Source organism: Calypte anna, chromosome 11, assembly GCF_003957555.1.
Source record: "Calypte anna isolate BGI_N300 chromosome 11, bCalAnn1_v1.p, whole genome shotgun sequence".
Taxonomy (NCBI): domain Eukaryota; kingdom Metazoa; phylum Chordata; class Aves; order Apodiformes; family Trochilidae; genus Calypte; species Calypte anna.
In genome coordinates, this window is record NC_044257.1 from 10,891,338 (window position 1) to 10,911,171 (window position 19,834).

The window sequence follows — 19,834 nt, forward strand, 5'->3', positions numbered from 1 at the left end:
TCGGTGGTCATGTCATCAGATTTACAATTATCAATACCACAGCTACAGTGACAGCTCAGGTTCAGGTGACAGAAATGTATTGATAAAGCTTCCTAACCTAATTTGAACCCAGCAGCAGAATACGAGCTTTTGCACCAGTGCAAAGCTCTAGCAAACAAAACGGTCCTGGACCAAGCTGAGCTACACGCAAAGACTCAGTTGCACACTCCTCAACCTCCAAATGCTGAAAGCTCCTCAGGCTGCACAGAGTACCACATACCACCCACCCACCATCCAGACCAGTTCTTGTACTTTATCTGACCTAACAGGCCACCTCTCAAAGTGACAAAACATCTCAGACACACCAAATGGGACTGCAGAAGCTAGAGAGCTCAGCCAGGCTGCATACCATGCTGAGAAGAAGCTACCAAGACCTCCTAGTGCAGCCTGATTGAAAATCTTTGCTCTGTCTTGGGCATAGATGCAGAGCAAGCTGACCCAGGCACCTGCACCACAGTTCCACAGGTGATGCCACAGTTCCTGCAGCACTGGTAATCACACAGCAGACACCACAGCTCTCAACAGTGGACAAATGTAGCACAGCATGTCCATCGCTGACTCAGTGCTTGTGAGTCCAGCTGATGCAAAGTTTTTCTTTTTTTAAAAAAGCTTAAAACAGAATCTATACTACCTCCAAAGCTTTATCATCTAGGCAACAGCAGAAAATAAGACTTAGCTATCACTCAGTACCTGCACAACAGTCTGACTATACATCCACTATTAATTTCTGGGATTATGTTTGCAACAAAAGCAAACAAAACCATTAAAATTCACTTTTGAAAAAGCATACAGTTACAAATATCTTTTTCTTCAATCATATCTTGCTATTGATATCGTTACTACTTACTGTGGTATGGGAAAGAACAGAACCTCCTGGAAGAGTTGCAGCAGACGTAGCAGTGACAGAAGTAGCAGTTGACTGAACAACTTTGGCTTGCACTGGAAGTCCCAGGCGGACAGTGGATGTGGCTACAGAAGTTGGTTGCTAACAAAGGAAAAGAAAGCATTTTAATTTTTTTTCCTCCTTATTAACTTGATCTAAAAGACTTTTGATTAATGAAGATTACATGAATAATCATTATTAACATTTTAAAAAAAACCCAAACTGTTATGATGTTCTTAAACATATATTCACAAATAATGCAAAAATGAGGTTTCTTATGTTCAATGATGTATTTGTCGTGTGTTTCCTAAAAACTATTTCTCAAACAGGAATGTGGAAAAGATTAGAAAAAACAGGAAACAGAATGTGACCTGTAAAAAAAAAAAAAAGTGATGTTACACTGAATTAGTTCAGTTCTAATATTTGCATGTCTGTACTCATCAGTATTTAAGTTGGTAATTGCCACAAAACATATCGGTCGTTTTGGTATTTATTGGCCTTTCCTAATGCTTTTTCTTGACAGAAATGAATAGGAAGAGCAAAAAACTTTTTTTCAAAATAATTTCAGGTTACATTATCTAGAAACTAACTTGCACAGAAATCTGAGCATCTTGACAGTCCTTGCCATAGAACACACTCTTGTAACCACAGTGTCTGGAATGCTAGGTGCAGATAAAGGAAAATGCCTGGCCTTTGACACAGTAGCATACTCTACAACTCAGTAAATTTGCCTCACACAGCAAAGGTATGACTTGGTTTTAAATTGGGAGAAAAAGTTTGAAATCTCTTACCATCATATAAAAGGCTAAGATTTAGGAATAAAAAATGTCTTCAGGAAAGTTGTTTCATTCTCCAGGAATGTAAATACGATTATGGAAGAAATACACCACATAATATGGCAATTATGACAAAAAGAGGAACAACTCATAAATTGAGGGCCCGCTGGTCTCTTATAACTTGTATTTATTAATATTTGCATTAAAACACAGAAAACACAAATTTTCTAGTTTTTTAAAGTAATAAGTCATGAACAATATTGTTTCTTGCAAGATAAAACTAACTTTCCTTGATTCACATTTTAAGTGACATCTGCCTCTGTAATTAATATTTTCTAAAGAATGGGTTATTTTAACATTCTCTATTAAAGCTACCTAAAATAGTCCTTCAAAAAACAAATGTACTTAAAAATCTCCAAAAGAAACAGAGGCCCAGACAGGCCTTCAAAGCCCCAAGCATTCCTTACCAATCAGTCTAGCAACATCATCCACTATATATCAATCTTCTGTACTTGGGAAAAAAGGAAAAGAAAAAAATATATCTCACATCTGAACAAAACCTTTTTTTTGTTTGGATAGCTTTCAAGATTTTTAAAATCTTGACTAGAGATGTCTTCCACACTGAGTCAGCCTAGGGGCAATAAACAGCATTATTAATACGTAGAATTGTCTGGTTTTTTGGAAGAAGGATCATACAAGATTTTTCTGGTTTTCAATGCCATAGCTCTTTTATCCATTGTAAAGAAGATCACTTGCTTCAAATTCCTTAAGATACTGGTTGAATGGAACTATATTTACCTTGTGAATGCTTGCATTTAAAAACAAATGCTGTGTAAAACAGTGTTTCCAGCCTAAATATACTGCATGCCTATATTATCTGCCCCCTTCATCACAGGAACATAATTGAAAACAAAACTGCATTTAATTAAGAAAGAGTATTTCAGTATTGTAACAGCATATTAATCAACTAAGCATGCAATATATTCTGCACATTGTATTATACCATGACCACTGCACAATATGAAGGCTAAATTCACCCTCAGCTTTAAAAATCAATAGTGACAAAAGCCTTTGATGCAACATGGCTGTAAAATCCATTGCTATGTTGGATATGAAGAAAAAAACTTACTACCAAAGAACTGCAAACAAAGTAATGCAACAGTTTACTCATGTGGCTCTAAAACTCATAAATGTTAAAAAGGTAAGTACAAAATGAGTGGATGAGAAAGGTAACAAGAAACTAGCCTGGAGAAATTTTTAAGTAACATTGAAATGATCTTCAAATGACAGCTACAAGTTGCCAGGAGATGCTGTAAGGACTCCCAACAGAAATACTTCAAGAAGAACTGATAAAAACTATTTAGAAACAAACAGCTGTGTTTTCTATGAAAGTAAAGCTGTAAACAGATCTCATGAGTAATCCATCAAAAATTGAGAAAACAAAAATTATCAACATTACATAAAAAAATCATAACCCATTGTGTCAAGATTCTACAGAAACAATCTAAAAGAATTTATGATGTTATTTAAAGAAAAATTGCTAAGATTTAGTATGATATTATTAAATTCCAAAATTACCAAGAGAGGCTTGGAAAGGAATATATTTTCAGATGTAACTGTATATTTTTGATTAGACACATCACATACTTTTGCATTTCCTAAACATATGAAATTAATGTTTAAGAGACTTTTCCCCTGCACTCAGACATTAATGGGATGGAAACCAGAACACAAATGAAAACAGCATATACTCCCTTACCAATCTCCATGGGGACACTTGAGAAAGCTTAATGTAGGCTTTGGTATATAGACTTGTGCTGGCTCTGTCTACACAGAGAGGTTCAAAATTGTGAGTAGAGTACAGCACAGTGCTACTGTGAAAATAAGGATTTCAAAATGGATCTCCCATTAGGATGTTTCAATTCTGCCTCCACAAGTCATGCAGATAATCATAAAAGAGTCTGTGTTGGAGGAGACCTTAAAGATCATCTAGTTCCAAACCCCCTGCGTGGTCAGGGACACCTTCCACTAGACCAGGTTGCTCAAGGCCCCATCCAACCTGGCCTTGAACACCTCCAGGGAGGGGGCAGCCACAACTTCCCTGGGCAACCTGTGCCAGTGTCTCACCACCCAAACAGGAAAGAATGTCTTCCTAATAGCTAATCAAAGTCTACTCTCTATCAGTTTAAAACCATTCCCTCTTGTCATATCATTACATGCCCTGCTAAAAAGTACCTCTCCTGTGACAGCCCTCAGGTACTGGAAGGCACTAGAGTATATTCTCAAAGCCAGGCTGAACAACCCAAACTCTCTCAGACTGTCTTCATAGGAGAGACGCCCCAGCCCTCTGACCATCTTCATGGCAATCCAAATGACTCCAGTTTCAGGGTGCAATAAGTCACTTCCACAGAGGCAGCCAGTGCACATTATAACTGTTTATGGAAGAAATCAGTGTGGAATTACTCTGTGCCCCAGAAATCCACTTCCTAAATAACTACCTCTTAACTTTCCTAACTAGACCTTCCCCCCAGAGCACTGGACACAGGAATAGAGGCAAAGCTCAAGGTGTAAATAGAAGTGAATCTCATTGTAACTACTGCCTTTATATTTGAAGGAACATACAAGGCTGCATTTAAACAAATGAGGCACTTAAATGTGGGCAAAATATGCCACAGTATCTGTCACTGCCAAGGCAGGACTACACCAGTTTTAGGGACTGCACTGTGTATTCATGGCTGTATAACATCAAGACAATTTAAACTGCCACAGGTTAATACAGTGATGTATGTAAATCCTTGGACACAGGTTTGTGGCACACCTGTATTTTAGACTGCAGTACCACCTACTGATGAACACCAGGGTACTGGAAACAGTCTCTGCACCACTAAGCAGAAGAGCTCACTTTTAGCAAGGATGTTGCATACATCATTTCATCATCAGTCCTGTGAATTAACTTGACCACTATCAGTCAGAAAAGGAAGAATGAAACTATGTCAAGAGCATTTGAACAAATGTTAACACAAAAGCAGGGGCAAGTTTATCACAATACACATCACAACACCTCCTTCTACATCTTCCAGTACATGGCTTCACTGGGTACAATGCAAAACTCAATTTTAACAGAATATGACCGCTAAGCTTACATTTAAATTCGCAAAATCTGAAATATAACTCAATTTTTATTTTCAATCATGAATCCAGAACACTTCACAAAAACAAAACAGGCCATGATAAGATGCCCTGATGCCTCAGACAATAAACAATGAGAAAACTAATGTGGGATTGCAGACACTGGCAGAAGCATATGCTAAATCTGCTATCTCTTTTTCGAGTAACTAATCCACACAGCCTTTCTCATAGGTATGGCTGGTAGCTCTACTTACTGTTAAGTTATGGTACCACTCAATACCAAGTTCTGTCTTTGACAGTTAAATTTCTGAAGAGTTTATGGAGAAACTTCTCATATTTACTGACTCCCTCAATTCTTTTGGCTATGGTTCACCTGGAACGTGCAATAAAACATCGGTTGCAGAGCAATTTTTATGTCAGGGATTTGATTTTTGCACTCTGATAAAAATATAGTAGAAGTACTAGCCCTTGAAAAAACTTGACATTTCCAGAACATTATTTGAGGCAGAATGTCTAATATTAAAGCCAGCCAACAGAGGCAGAACCTTCATTGCCACCACAGTTCAGGAACATCACAGCATCACTGGAGTCAAGCATAAGAATCCAAAGCAGTGAGATGCTGCTGTGTTCCTCATATTCATGGTGACCCTTCTGGGTTTACAAACCAGAAGGACATTGAGGAAGCAAGATAAGGTCTGGGAGCAATTAGACAAGATAGGCAGAGGGCCTTGAGGCCACTAAAGAAAACCTTAAGAAACCAGGGGTTCTGAAGTCTCAGCATCCTGTTGGTGTGAGCAAATACCTATGTAAGAAACTACCAAAGTACTTTCTCATTCCCCAGTGAAGTGGCTGGTTCATCTATAATCACTAGAATTCATCAAGAATCTGGTGGATAAAAAGCAGCTGAATTTTGGCTCTATAATAAGTTTCTACCCCTGCCTCAATTGCTCAGTTCTTGTGCTGAATGCCAATCTCGATATCTATTGCAACCAATATTCTTATGTCATATTTTTAAGAGCAGACAACTTGAAATATAAAGTTTAGAACCAGGAGTGGTCATGGCTGCAACTAAAGACAAGGAAATCAAACAACAACAACAAACTTAAGCAGTATTTTTAATTTAATATTTGAAACAAACAATTAGGCTCCATTTTCTACTTATAAAAGGAGGCTGATAATCCCCTTAACAGCATTGTTGAGAAAGTTGTTACAGGGATAAGCTTTAAAAAAAAAAAACTGCTTGGTTATTAATTCCCACTTAAGAAGGGGGCTTAGATAATATGCAGAAAAAAAGCCTAGAGCAATGCACTGAACAGTGCAGAAAAAAAAATTAATTTTTTCTTCATTAAGACTGTCCAGCCTCCACGATGTAGAAATTAAAAGAATAATCCATTTACACATGGCAGCAACTATTAGACCGTTAGGAACCTTCTTTACAGCATTTCCTGATCTTTGTGTGTTTAATTTTACAGCCTTACTAATGTTTGAGTACTTTCTAAGAAGTGTTAAAAGATAAGCTATGCTATGAAAATGTACACAGTAGAATTTGTAAGTGGTAAGAACTTAGTGTTTGCTTATGCAGAGAAGATTCACCCAACATGAAAGAAAGGAAGGAAAATGGTTTTGTGGTTAAAGCATAATCAAGACCTCACATTCACTTTCTCTGGCCTTTCAACCTACCCTGCTAACACAGTGTCCTGTGCAGAATATTGCCTGAAAAAAATACTGCCTATACAAAAGAAATAGTACTGAATAGCTTATTGGATAATAGACATAATGCATGTCAGGCAACAATGAAGATTTATGAATTTCCTTGCAATTTCTCCAAGCAGTAAAATAAGCATTTGCCTAAAAAGCAGAAAGTGTGGAAAAAGAGTTAAAAAAGACATAACAATAAACAAGAAAAAAATTACCAAAACTAAAAGATGTCATAATTACATAAAAGCATTGCTGAAAATACAGGCATATCGGAACTATCTCAGATTTGAAAGGCTCTGCTTTAGCAAAAACAGCTTGTGAAACACCAGCCAAGTTCAGAACTGCTCTCAGCATCTCATGTGATGGCAAAGACTAAGCTGCTGTTGTCTGCATCAAACATTTCATAGCAAAGTTATAACCACTTCCAGAGCAGGTGATTCAGCACTTTTCACAAGTTCAAAAGACTTTTTTTCCACTTTGAAAAATTATAGTAAAGTGAAAGTTAATTGAAACTTAACATAGAAACACAAAAAACATCCATACATATTGACTGGACTACTTATGCAATGAAAAAAACCAAGTGACTGGTAATCTTATTTGTAGCAGAATTGTTAAATAGCCCACTTACATGCCTAAATATTTGGACTAGGCCATCAGACTACTACACTGCCTTTACAGACTGCTAAAAATATATAAAACAATACTGAAAAAACAAATTTTCGAACTTGAAACAAAAGCATTAGTAAACCAGATCCATTTTCAACAGCACTCCCATGAAAATTCCAACACACTATTTCACCTGGTTAGTAGGTTCCAACAAAAGCTACTCTGTAACAAACTATTGATGGCCAGGCTAACATTGTCTTTCCTGTATGATACTCACTTTACATTCCTGGTATGCAGCAGCACTTAAATTTTTTTAACTAACAAAGTAAATTTAATTTAAAACAATTTAAAATAAGTTTTTTTTTTCTTTTTGGTTACGAGTGTAAATCTGGGTATTAAGATACTGAAACCAGCAAACAAAATTAAATGCATCATGCATTTTTATGCATCAAAAGCACAAAAAGCCATAAATTGTACAAACCAAAGTAGATAAACAGAAGAAATGCACCAAAGAAAAACTAGATGGCAGCACCTACCTATTTTTCATAATTCCACAAGTACAAGCTTCAAAACAAGATGTGGCGGCAAAATTTAATGCAGGAGAAATAACCTGTTTTTAAAGACTTCTGAATATACTTATTAGCTCTGAAGACCACGGTAATGCAAGCAAAGCCATAGTATTTGACCTGCTTGTAGCACAAGAACAAAGCACAAAACTTTTCTAAGAGCAACCAAAGTTCTGACAAATTAAAGCTTGCTTCCTAAAAATCCTGTGCCTTAACTATGATCCTACAGCAGTTAAAACTGGCAACATTACTTTTTAATATTCACCTAAAATTAATACCAATTAAAAATTAAAAGTGAAATAAAATAATGATTTTTTCAATTAAAATTATGCAGTTAACTCAAACCAGTATTCTCTTTAAACATCCAGTTCTTTTCACTTCCACTAGATATATTGTTTCTAGCAATTATGTTATCACAGAACATGTGTTCACAGTGCAACAAAATTGTACTTCTTAACACATCAAAACATTATAGCCTTCCATAAGACTGAGTATTTTAACATAAAACACTGAACACCAATTTTCAAAAGTCAAGCCTTTGGTAGCTGCATCAAGAAGCTGAAATTCTCAGCAGAAGGTCTCACAATCTGAAAATGCTTTTTTAAATATACTTTAATATTTAGCATTTTTTTCCATAAAAAACCCAAGAGCTTGCTGTAATTAATATCCCCTCATTAGAGTCACCTGCAATCTTACAATTGAACCTAACCTAAAACTATTTCACAGTACAATTGTACTTACTCAAGCATTTCTGAAATGCTTATCAATCTTCAAAATATTTCAGAGGACCCAAGCAATTAAAGTTTATATTCTGCCTGTCTTGAGCTAATGTCATTGACAATTTTTTGTTTCAGTCACAGTGAAGAATAGGGCTCTTTAATATTATACTTTATTGAAATTAAAGCACAGAACATTATTTTCCATACAATTTAAATTTCTACTGAAATTTTGATTGACAGAATCTAGCTTTGACACATCAGAATTTGATCTAAAACAAAAAAGTTAAACTACAAACTCACTGAAAAAAATTTTTTCCATACTATTTCCTGTATTTTAGAACTTGATCCTTTTCCTTGATTAATCATAATTACTACTCAAAAAAATAACTTACACTTCTAAAACATTTTTTATGCACGCATCTTAAGGATGACTTTGGGATCCAGACTGCAGTCTTGTAATAAAGACCTGAACATACAAAGCATTTTTTTATGCTTCTTAAGATTTTAAGTACAATAAAGATCCATTCCTCAAAAGTTTCCAAGATATTCTTTGTTAAGACTTAATTTGCTACGAATGTTTCACTCTGAACTCTAATTCTGAATGCTGGCCACAGCAGCTAAATTTACATGAAAACTAACAGTATGAAACAAAACCAGCTAAAACAAACTCATTTTAATAAACTGAGATCATATTCTTGGCACAGTCCCACTCCACAATTACTGTTTTGCATTTGTGCTACCCACTTGTCTCGCGATCCATTGCTACAATGTGTGCTATACAGTCATGGAGTCACTACTGAAGAACTCACTGTGCTTATTTACAAAGAAAGCCCCAAACAACCACAGACAGACAAACTGAAAAGAACTTGTCTGGATTTTTGTTGTCCTCAAATGAGTTAAAAACACTCAAAATTAACACAGGTTTATCTCTATGTTTATTTTTCCTGAAACATTTTTCTTAGAAGGCTTCTACAAGACACTTTATCCTTCCAGATATCACATTTTAAACATTAAATGGCTGACTTTTCTGCAAAGACTTAATTTACAAATTCCAGACAATACTGTACTTATCTCTCTTACAAGAGCTTTAAGTTCTTCAAGTGTTTCCAGACTTTTATTTCTGTCTTTCCTGAGATATGATCCACTGAGCAGCAATCTTTCTAGTGATACTGGTTTCTCAAGTTTAAATTCTAGCTGCTACTCAGTGTTTTAGACTGCTTTTTCAAGTCTCTAGTTTTATTCTGGCTTCCTTCTCTTCTGAAAAGTTCATCATTTTCTGTTTTGAATTAAACTTGTAGATAAAACTTTGAATTAATCTTGTAGACTATAAACGATGTAATGTACATAGCATATAATGGTACAGTAAGCTAATATTAAACATCAGGAAATGTATGTCTAAGTTATTTCAAGCAACCTGTACAACAATCAGTTAAAAAGCTATCAAGACAATTTGATCTCTTCTTCTCTTTCTAGTCAGAATTACTTACCAATTCTGCAAAATGTTAAGCAAACCTACCTTAAACTCTATCTATTACTATTATGGCATAGCTGTTCTGTACTACCATCCAAAGATGTGTGCCACTATATTTTAGTAAGATAGTTCAACTCTAGATCTAAGTGGCCCAAGGCTAAAAACCCACCCTTATAATATTCCTACCAACTAATTTAAAAAGAAGCAATACATGTTCACCCTTGAAAAGAAATCAGTTCTGAGTTGAAATAAACACACTCCACTGAAGAGTCTGATAGCATGCTATCCTGTCAATCCAAATAAAAAAGAAAACGTCACAACAGACAAAATTTTAAGTACAGAAGAATCACACCCAGGAGTGAATCAAAGGAATCAAACTTTACTTTTGAATAAAGTATATTAGAGAAGTTAATTATTGTAAATTCTTGTATTGCATGTGCTTGGCTTTCTCCTTTCCAGTGAAATCTACCTACCCTGTGCATCCAATTCAGCATGCAGGGGTTCTAGAATGCTTACATTTCAGAGGAACAAGGAACACTTTCTCAACCAGTGGCACACAGACCTAAGAACGTTCTGGCTAAGACTGAGCCTTCCAGCCTCCAATGATCTCACAGTCCGAACATCGTCTTGAGAGACCCTACAAAGTAGATCTTTTTCTGAAATACAAAAAAGCTCCTAGGCCCCAGAAAATAAACTGTATTTGAATAAGTATTTCCTGGTTTTACAACAACAACAAAAAAAAAAGTGGGAGGAAAGCACATTTGCAAAAACATATGAGCTAATCGTGTAAGGCAGAAGAAAACATAATGCAGAGAAGTGAAATACAGCCAGACATACCTGAATTGTTGACAGGCGAAAAACAGGGCCACTTGTGGGCACTGAAAGTCTTGGTGAAATGCTGGTGGGACCTTGTCCCTGTGTTTGTACTTGAGCCTGCATCTGAGCCTGTGCTAGAGCCTGCTGAGGCACCATTACAAGCTGTCCAGCATCCGTGCGCACCAGGACCATACCTAACAAGAACAAAGTCATAGTAACTTTAAAGAATTACATATAAAGAAGTACAGATTAAAATTAATGTATTTCACTGCACTTTTTAATCTTTTTTATTATTCTGGTGTAACATGAAAGTTTACTTCAAAGACAAAAAGGAGCACCTTCTAGCAGACAAAAATTAATATCCAATTCAGTTTGGAATCCAAATAACTGCGGTTTATGGATAAGAGAAATTAACAAAATTGTCACTTTAAAGTATAGCTATAAAGCAAGCTTCAGCAGTCTAGGTCAGCAGAATAAAATTAGAAACATTCATTAAAAGTAAACTGTAATGCCAGTAGATGAAAACAGAATTTAGCATGAATCTATCAGGGACTATGACATGAGAGCTTTACTAAAACAGCAGCTTTAAGGGATGTGTACATGCAAACATTAGGCCAGAAACATTTCTGAGTACACAATACTTGGGATTTAGTTAATTGTCGAGTATTAACACATGGATCTATTGTCACCCATCATCACGCTACAGTAGAAGTCACTACCTGTGGTTTAGTCACAAAGAAAAAATAGTGTCAGGCCCAGAGAACCAATGCTACTGCTCCTCAGCACAAAATGACACAAGTGTAGATATTTTAGGAAAACACCAAAGATTGTTTTGTAATTAGCAGGGTACTTGGCAAGCATTTTCTAAGACCAACAGGAAGTAAATGACAATACTTTCAGATTATTTTTCTACTAACATATTTCACAAAAAGCAGCCTTTTACACAACACAGGCAGTGCCATCAAGTTTGGGCCAGGGTGTAACCAGCCTAAGTTCTCCACAATCAACAGGAGAGAAAAGGGGAGAAAATGGTTGTTGGTCCCTGAATCATCTGAAGATTCACACTTCATTCAAGACAAAAACAAATGTATGTCATCTGCTTCCTATTGTTCTCTTAATTAATCAGCAGTTTCTCAGATTATTTTACAAGAATGTCCAAGTTAGTTACAGAACACATTTTATTAATTCTACCTAGATATGACATAAGATACCATGGGTCTATACACAGAAAAAACATCTTGCTTGTAACTACTGGAGAACAAAAAAAAATAGAGATCAAGGAAGTCAAGCTCTACTCTTTGATAAAGTCAGTAGACATTGCTGATGCAATTTATCTGTAGGTGCAAACTGCTTATATATATATTTAACATCTCAAGGAAAAATAAGAATGGTAAAAGCTTACATCCACTTCTAATTATTACCTTCCCAGAAAAAAAAACAAACCAAAAAACCCAAACTACCTCAGTAAATAGACATGACTGGCAACATATGGTGAGGACAAAGAAATCTAAACACTATTATATCAAGCACATAACAAATTCTGAAAGTACCTTATACCAAGAAAGTCGTTTGGAGTCTGGCAAAGAAATACAGACTGCAGTCCTGGGATGAACAAGTGAGTGGACTGCAGCACCAATAAAAGTCCTCACTCACAAAGTCTTAGGTATTCCAGCCAACTATCACTGCTGGAAGCACAACGAGAAAGGAAATTTCTGCCACTACAAACTAAACAGTTGTGGAAATCAGGCTTAGAGGGAAAAGGCAGAGAGCCACAGCAAGCACCACGACTAAAGGACATGACCCTAACTCTCTTTCAAAACCCTGAGAGTAAATTTTAAGAGCTGGGGGGGAAACCAAACATTAAAAGAAATATTTGAAGATATAACATTTCAGGTCAACTAACCTTTCAAGCACCAAACCTCAGGGTTTATATTTGAAAAAAACCTGTAAAATTATGATATATCTGATGTATGCCATTCCTAAGCTATCTCAGACACACAAAAAAGAGTAAGTTGCCAACTGGCCAAAGAGGTGTCACATCTCTGATTATGTTCTGAACCGTATATAAAAATCTTCATAGGATAATGCCTACCATGCATTACAAAATACACACGCTAATTGCACTGCACTGATTCACAAGAGTTTCATTAATTTAGCTTCCCATTTTCTAAAACTAATTCTGAATAAGAAAAAGAATTAATGGAATGGACAAATTAATAGCAACACATGACACACAGCTTCACTAGAAGTTACATATTACCATTACAGATGCATAAATGCTCATGTATTAATGTTATGTTTTGGAGAAATTAACATTTATTTTAAAGGAAGAATGATATATACAAATTAGAAAATGGTTAAATTATGAGATTAATTTTTCCTTACTGTCAATCCACATAAAGATAAAATACCCACTTTCTAAGTATAATATGTTAAAATAAGCTATTCTCGAAAACTGATTCTGAAGTTCTACTTTAGCCAGAAGTTTACAATATAGGCGTTTCAAAATTAATTATAAATTATCCACTGATTTACAGAGTAAAGAACTCAAAAATAACATTGCATTTCCTGAATGTGTTCATCTTAGAACTTACTACCTTCAAGTTTAAGCAAATGTTACAGATTTCAAAGTCTTGAAATAAAATTATAACTGTCTACAGTATTACTCCAACATTTTTTAAACCTTGGACCAGATTGCTTTCCAGGATTTGTGTTTTTTTCTCTTCCGTTTGAAAATTAAACAGCAAAACTATTTATTGACACAAACGATTTCAGAAACTGTATGCAAAATTATGGGGTATCGTATGCATATATTTATTATCAAACAGATTAACAACAGGAAATCAAGGGCTAAAGGCACTAAAGCAGTCTGAATAACAACTCTTCTAAGTAATAACAACTGTTCTAACATAAAAATGTTCTAAGTTAGTTGGGTCTTCGTGAAACCACTGAGCTTTATCTGGTTGAACCACAAGACTGTGGAGCAGGAGTTCCATGACCTATGGTCCTGGCCACAACTACGAAGTCTACTTAGAAACAAACTTCTCCACTATCACATTTTTGCTCCCATTATCTTAGGTATTAACTATCAAGAAGTATGGTGGAAGAAAAAAGTAATTTCAGACTGCATAAAACTCTCCATGTACTACCCTGCTATCAATATTACCAGAAAAAAAATCAGTTTTAATGTTAAATCATCTCCTAAACCAACAAAGCACAAAGTTACCAACTTTTTGCAACATTAGAATCCACACATAGAGGAGCACAGAACCCTTCAAAATTTCAGATGAAACAATATAGTTAGATGAAGGAATGCTGTTTTAATTAGGTAACAACCTTGCAGAACTTTTGGCAATGAAAGTTAGGAAACTAAAAGGAGATTAAACAGAAAGCAATTCGAAGTATTTATCATCATTTGAAATAAAAGTCAGTGATGCAGACTGCCCAGATGCTGCGGAAAATGACACCATCACACTTACTGAAATAAAACATTTTAGATTAAATTCCACAAATTCGCCTGTATCTTGCCACCTGATTCACGGCAGAAGACAGTCTTTGAAGAAGAAAAACTTTCCCAGACTTTGAGCAGTAAAGCAGAAAACAGAGTCAATCCTTTAAAACATATATTTAAATTATTCTAACACCCTAACTTCTTATCTTGTGCGTAAGTGATCTCTACACCATTACCGAACACCGCGACTGCCACTCTCTGCCCGAGACAAAACAAGTAACTCATCAACCAACAGTCATAATTACTTTGCATTAGCAACCGCCCGTCCCGTACCAATTACACCCTCATTAACAGCAGCCCGTTTGTCACACGTAGCTCAGACAGGTTGCTACCCTTTTGTTTCCAGCACGTCGAGCAGCGGGAAGGCGACAACTTTGAGGGAAAAACACCAATAAAAACCAAAAATAAAACGACCAAAAAACCCTTGGACAAGAAAAAACGTTAGAGACAACGGGACCCCCCCGAGTGCAGCGTTCCCACTTACCGGGCGGGATAGTGAAGCCGGGGGGCAGCTGGATGGTGGTCTGCTGAGGCGGCCTCACGATCAGCTGGGGGGCCACGATCCTGGGGGCAGCGCCCAGCGCCGGCCGGGGCGACAGCGCCTGAGGGGCGGCCGGGGGGGTAGCTCCCGCCTTGGCGATGCCGGCAGCGCTGACCGCTAGCTTGGGCGCGGCGGGGGCCGGCGGGGCGCAGGTGGCGACAGAGCCCTGCCCCGGTGGGGCGGCCGCGCCGGCGGGCGCGGGGCTGGCGGAGTTACTGAGTGCGTTTACTGCGGGGAGCGGGCCGTGCGCGGGCTTGGTCTGTGCTGTGGCGGCGTCGGCTCTGCCGTGGCTGCTGACTGGAGGGACTGCCGCCGGCCGGCCCCCCGCGCCCTCCCCGTTGGGCGCCGCCTCGCCGGGGAGCGGAGTGGCAGCGGCACCCTCCGCCGCTCCCGCCGGCCCTCCGCTCCCCGCCGGGGTCCCGCTCCCCCCCGCGGCCTCGGCGCGTTGCGTCGGCTGTGCGCTGTGGGCGGCGGGCGGGCTGCCGCTGGGGCTGGGGCTCCCCGCGTCCCGGGCAGCGGCGCCGACAGCCACATGGTTGTTGACAGGCTGGGCAGGGGCGCCGGCAGGCGGGGGGGCAGCGGGCTGCGGCGGGGCAGGGGCGGCGGGTGCGCCGGGGCTGCTGCTGCTGCCGCCGCTGCTGCTGCTGAGGAGAGCCGCTCCATGTGATTGCTGCACACTACTACTGTTTACACTCACTCCCCTCACTGCCGCCGCCGCCGCTGCCGCCGCCGCTGCTGCCGCCGCCGCCGGGGGGGACGGGGAGAGGAGCGGCCCCTGGACAGAGGCTCGGCTCTCCGCGGCTCCGGGGCAGCCCGTCGCTTCCTCTGTCCCGAGAGCGGGAGGAGACGCGGGCTGCCCTTGCTGCTGCCGGACAGGGCTGCTGCCCCCCGCTAGGCTCCCCTGGTGCTGCTGCTGCTGCTGCGGCTGCTGCTGGGACGGGGCGGTGGTCCTGGGCTGGGGCGCCTCGGCGGAGCCCCGGCCGCCGGCCAGCTGCGATTCCAAGGAGCCCACCAGGTCGCTGACCGCCTTCTCGTCCACCTCCTCGGAGAAGAGCAGCATCTCTTCCAGGGGGTCCGAGGCGCCCGCCGCCATCTTGCGCTGAGCTGGGAGCCGGCCGCGCAGCGCGCAGGCGCGCCGGCCTCTGCCGCGCGCGAGGCACTCTGGGAGGGGGCGGCTTCCTCCTCCCGCCGGCGGGGGCGGGGCGCGGCGCGGGGCGGTCTCGTGGCAGCCCGGTGAGCTCCGCCCGCCAACGGCTGAGGGGCGGCGGCGGCGTGAGGGAGGGGAGCGGCGGTCAGAGGGCGGGAGGTGGTTCCCCTGCCCCCCGGAGAGGACGAGCGGCAGCTCTGTGTCCAGACAGGTGCCTGGGCGGTGCAGGGCGGGGGGGTAAGAGACTTCTGTCTGCTGTAACTACAGGGATTTAACAGGAGGAGGTCTGCGGATCTGGTACCCAGGGCTGTGAGCTCGCACCATGGGAATTGTCTGCCGTTATCTCTTGGTAGCAAAGCTGCCGTAACTGTGTGAATTGCCGCCACTTTGTACCCTATGAGGACGGTTGAACAGTTTTCTTCAAGCTAGCAAAGCTGCCGTAATTGTGTGAATTGCCGCCACTTTGTACCCTATGAGGACGGTTGAACAGTTTTCTTCAAGCTTACCAAAAACTAAAAGCACATGTGCTGTACTGGCTTGGCCTGGCGTGATAACCCTTTCACGGAAGGGAACCTAATGCCTAATGCATTAAAAAACACTATTTGAGAGAAAAACGGTGATTCTAAACGATAATTTCTTAGACTAGTGACACAGCAGTTTCTTTGGTGCAGCTTTCCAAATAAACTATTTTTCTCCTATGAATAGCTATGGCCCACAGTTCATTTTATCTGTTGTATGCAAGTGATAACCACCAGGGATTTTGTGACACTGACAGCAGAAAGCAGCTTGAATTCCATTACCTGTCCCTGCTGGCCTGCAATAGCACTAATGTCTGCAAACTTTAATGTATTTGAGCTGCTGCTCTGTCACCTGAAATGGCTACTCATTCTTCATTTTGTGACATCCATGACTTTTCAACAAAATTTTAAAAGGTTTGTGAATAACCCACCTTCAGTTGCTCAACCCACTGATGGATATGAGTGAAGGACTCACAGTGCACATGTCCACACAACTCTTCTGCATTCTCAGACTCCATTTGTTAAGTCATACATTATATGACTTGAGTCACAAGACTAAACTGCTAATAACTGCCATGTTACCATCTGTTTCCTCTCAATGTAGGCTACATTTTTATTTGGGGCAGTTTTTCCTCAATTTCTGTTTCTACCTTTAGGATAGGGTTTTTGATGAATCAAAATTAACAACTTTTAAAAGGCATTAAAATTAGGTTGCATCAGTTTAATTAGGATAAGTTTAAATATCTCATGAAATTAAAATGGTGCAGTTAAATACAGTGGCCAGTGAATGTACTGAAGGCCCACAGCTATGGTCAAGACATATAAACGGGAGATGATGCAGTAAGTTAATGTGGAAACAGAGTAGTACTTATAAAAAAAAAAAATTAAATGTACACAGGAGATCTATACATCAAAAATTTGCTTAGCAAATGAGTATTGCTTTTAAGGAATGTTACAGCTGAATTAAACTTAGACTTTTAACAAATGTTTCTACATAGAATATGTAGAAATATGTCGAAATATGTCATCAGCAAATTCGCAGATGACACCAAGCTGGGAGGAAGTGTGGACCAACTCGAAGGCAGGAGGGCTCTGCAGAGGGACCTGGACAGACTAGAGAGCTGGGCCGATTCCAATGGGATGAGGTTCAACAAGGCCAAGTGCCGGGTCCTGCACTTTGGCCACAACAACCCCATGCAGCGCTACAGGCTGGGGACAGAGTGGCTGGAGAGCAGCCAGGCAGAAAGGGACCTGGGAGTCTGCATCGACAAGAAACTGAACATGAGCCAGCAGTGTGCCCAGGTGGCCAAGAAGGCCAATGGCATCCTGGCCTGTATCAAAAACAGCGTCACCAGCAGGTCCAGGGAGGTGATTCTTCCCCTGTACTCAGCACTGGTTAGGCCACACCTCGAGTACTGTGTCCAGTTCTGGGCCCCTCAGTTTAAGAAGGATGTAGAGGTCCTGGAACAGGTCCAAAGGAGGGCAACCAGGCTGGTGAAGGGACTCGAGCACAGGCCCTATGAGGAGAGGCTGAGAGAGCTGGGACTGTTCAGCCTGAAGAAGAGGAGGCTCAGGGGAGACCTCATTGCTGTCTACAACTACCTGAAAGGAGGCTGTAGCGAGGTGGGAACTGGACTCTTTTCACAGACGACCATCAACAAGACAAGAGGACACAGTCTTAAGTTGTGCCAGGGGAGGTTTAGGTTAGATATTAGAAAGAATTTCTTCACGGAGCGGGTGATCAGGCTATGGAATGGACTGCCCGGAGAGGTGGTAGATTCTCCGTCCCTGGAGACATTTAAAAAAAGACTGGATGTGGCACTCAGTGCCATGGTCTAGCAACTGCTCCGGTGGGTCAAGGGTTGGACTAGATGATCTCTGAGGTCCCTTCCAACCCGGCTAATTCTATGATTCTATGATTCTATGATAATTAAAACTTTTAACAGACTATGACTCAATTTGCTATTACACAAAAAAAAAGTATTCATTTGAGCTGGGAGACTGTTAGCATATATCCACTATTATTTTATTAGGAGTATTACATTTTATTCGTTTAACCAGAGAAGACTCCCTGCTTCCTTCAATTATTTGCCCTGATCCTGGACTTCATTTGCATACCACTATCTCCCATTTTTATAAGAGCATGGAAGTTTAGACATAGTTCTTCAACAAGTTCTGACTATAAAACAAAAAGTTCTATTATATATTACCCTATCACTACAACATTAAACTTGGTGTCTCCATAAAAACCAGCCAGAACTTCACTGCTTTGTAATTTTAGAAGATAAAAAGTAATCTTCCCACTGGAATGAGAAATGAGCAAGTTATGATTTATATGACTTTGAAAATAATTTACTTTTAATTACAGTACATTTGTGGGTGGGTATTCTATAAAATATTAATATTTCTTGTCACTCACTTTTTCATAAATGAGCCATTTTAGATATATATGAGCACAGAGAATAACAAAGTATAATAGAAAATTTTATTTAACAAAATGTGATGTATACTAATTCATGTTGGACACTTCAAGTCAAGAAGTGACAACATACATAAGAATGTATATAAACTTGTGGCTAAAAATGGCTTTGGGCTTGCACTTTCATGTAAGGAATGCAACTTCTACTGAACTGCTGAATCTCTGTGCACTTCTGTATTCATCCTTCTATTACAAAATTATTTCTCAAATATTTACATGCTTTTCATCATAGAAAACATGTTTGTGAACAAATTTACTGCTCTTTCATTTTTAGAAGTTAAATATGTACAGAATAAAAAAATACAAAAACCAGAGAAGCCACTGGGATCATCACAACTAATTTAAGTACTATCTTTCCTGAATTATGTTGTATTTAAACAGAATAACTGTTAGGAAAGTTAACTTCCAAGCATGGCTTTAAAATTGCCTGTGAAAGAAAACCCACCACAAGTTGCTGTTCATTTATCAAGACTGTTAAAATTTGTGCCCTGCTTCCAGCCTCAGATTTTCATTAATAACTCACAATGTGACAGAAGTACAACTGCCATGGTTCGGCTGCAGGGGGTAATAACAGTTCACACAGATAAGTATCTTTTTGTCTTCTAAATAAGTGAAAGCACTTAGAAAGGAGCACCGTTTTCCTAGTTATGTGACATGTTTGTTTCAAATGCATACTTTCAGTGCCTTCAAATATACAATATAACTACATTAAGTTTTAATTTAACATTAAAATGGTACCAGCCAGGATTAGGTAAGATTTTGAGGTAATTTCTTAAGATGAATTTACAGACTTCTCTGCATATATAACTGAAATTCACTTTATGCTGTAAAAGTATTTTTCAACTGCAAAGTAAACTTTGACAGTTTTCTGCTTGAATCCTCTCCTGAAATACTCATGAAGCTTACCCATCTCCTGCAAGGAGGCAGAATCAGGA

General features: G+C 39.6%; 1 protein-coding gene across 1 annotated transcript in view; it reads right to left on the minus strand.

Annotated features, from left to right (window-relative positions):
* LOC115598951 (transcription initiation factor TFIID subunit 4-like) overlaps positions 1-15,848 on the minus strand; it is a 132,774-nt gene extending 116,926 nt beyond the window's left edge. Inside the window, exons 1-3 of the mRNA XM_030457972.1 lie at positions 14,699-15,848; positions 10,725-10,897; positions 887-1,024 (exon numbers count right to left, since the gene is read on the minus strand). Coding sequence (XP_030313832.1) covers positions 887-1,024; positions 10,725-10,897; positions 14,699-15,848 — 1,461 coding nt within the window. The remainder of the gene's footprint in view (positions 1-886; positions 1,025-10,724; positions 10,898-14,698) is intronic.
* Between the last annotated feature and the right edge of the window lie 3,986 nt (positions 15,849-19,834).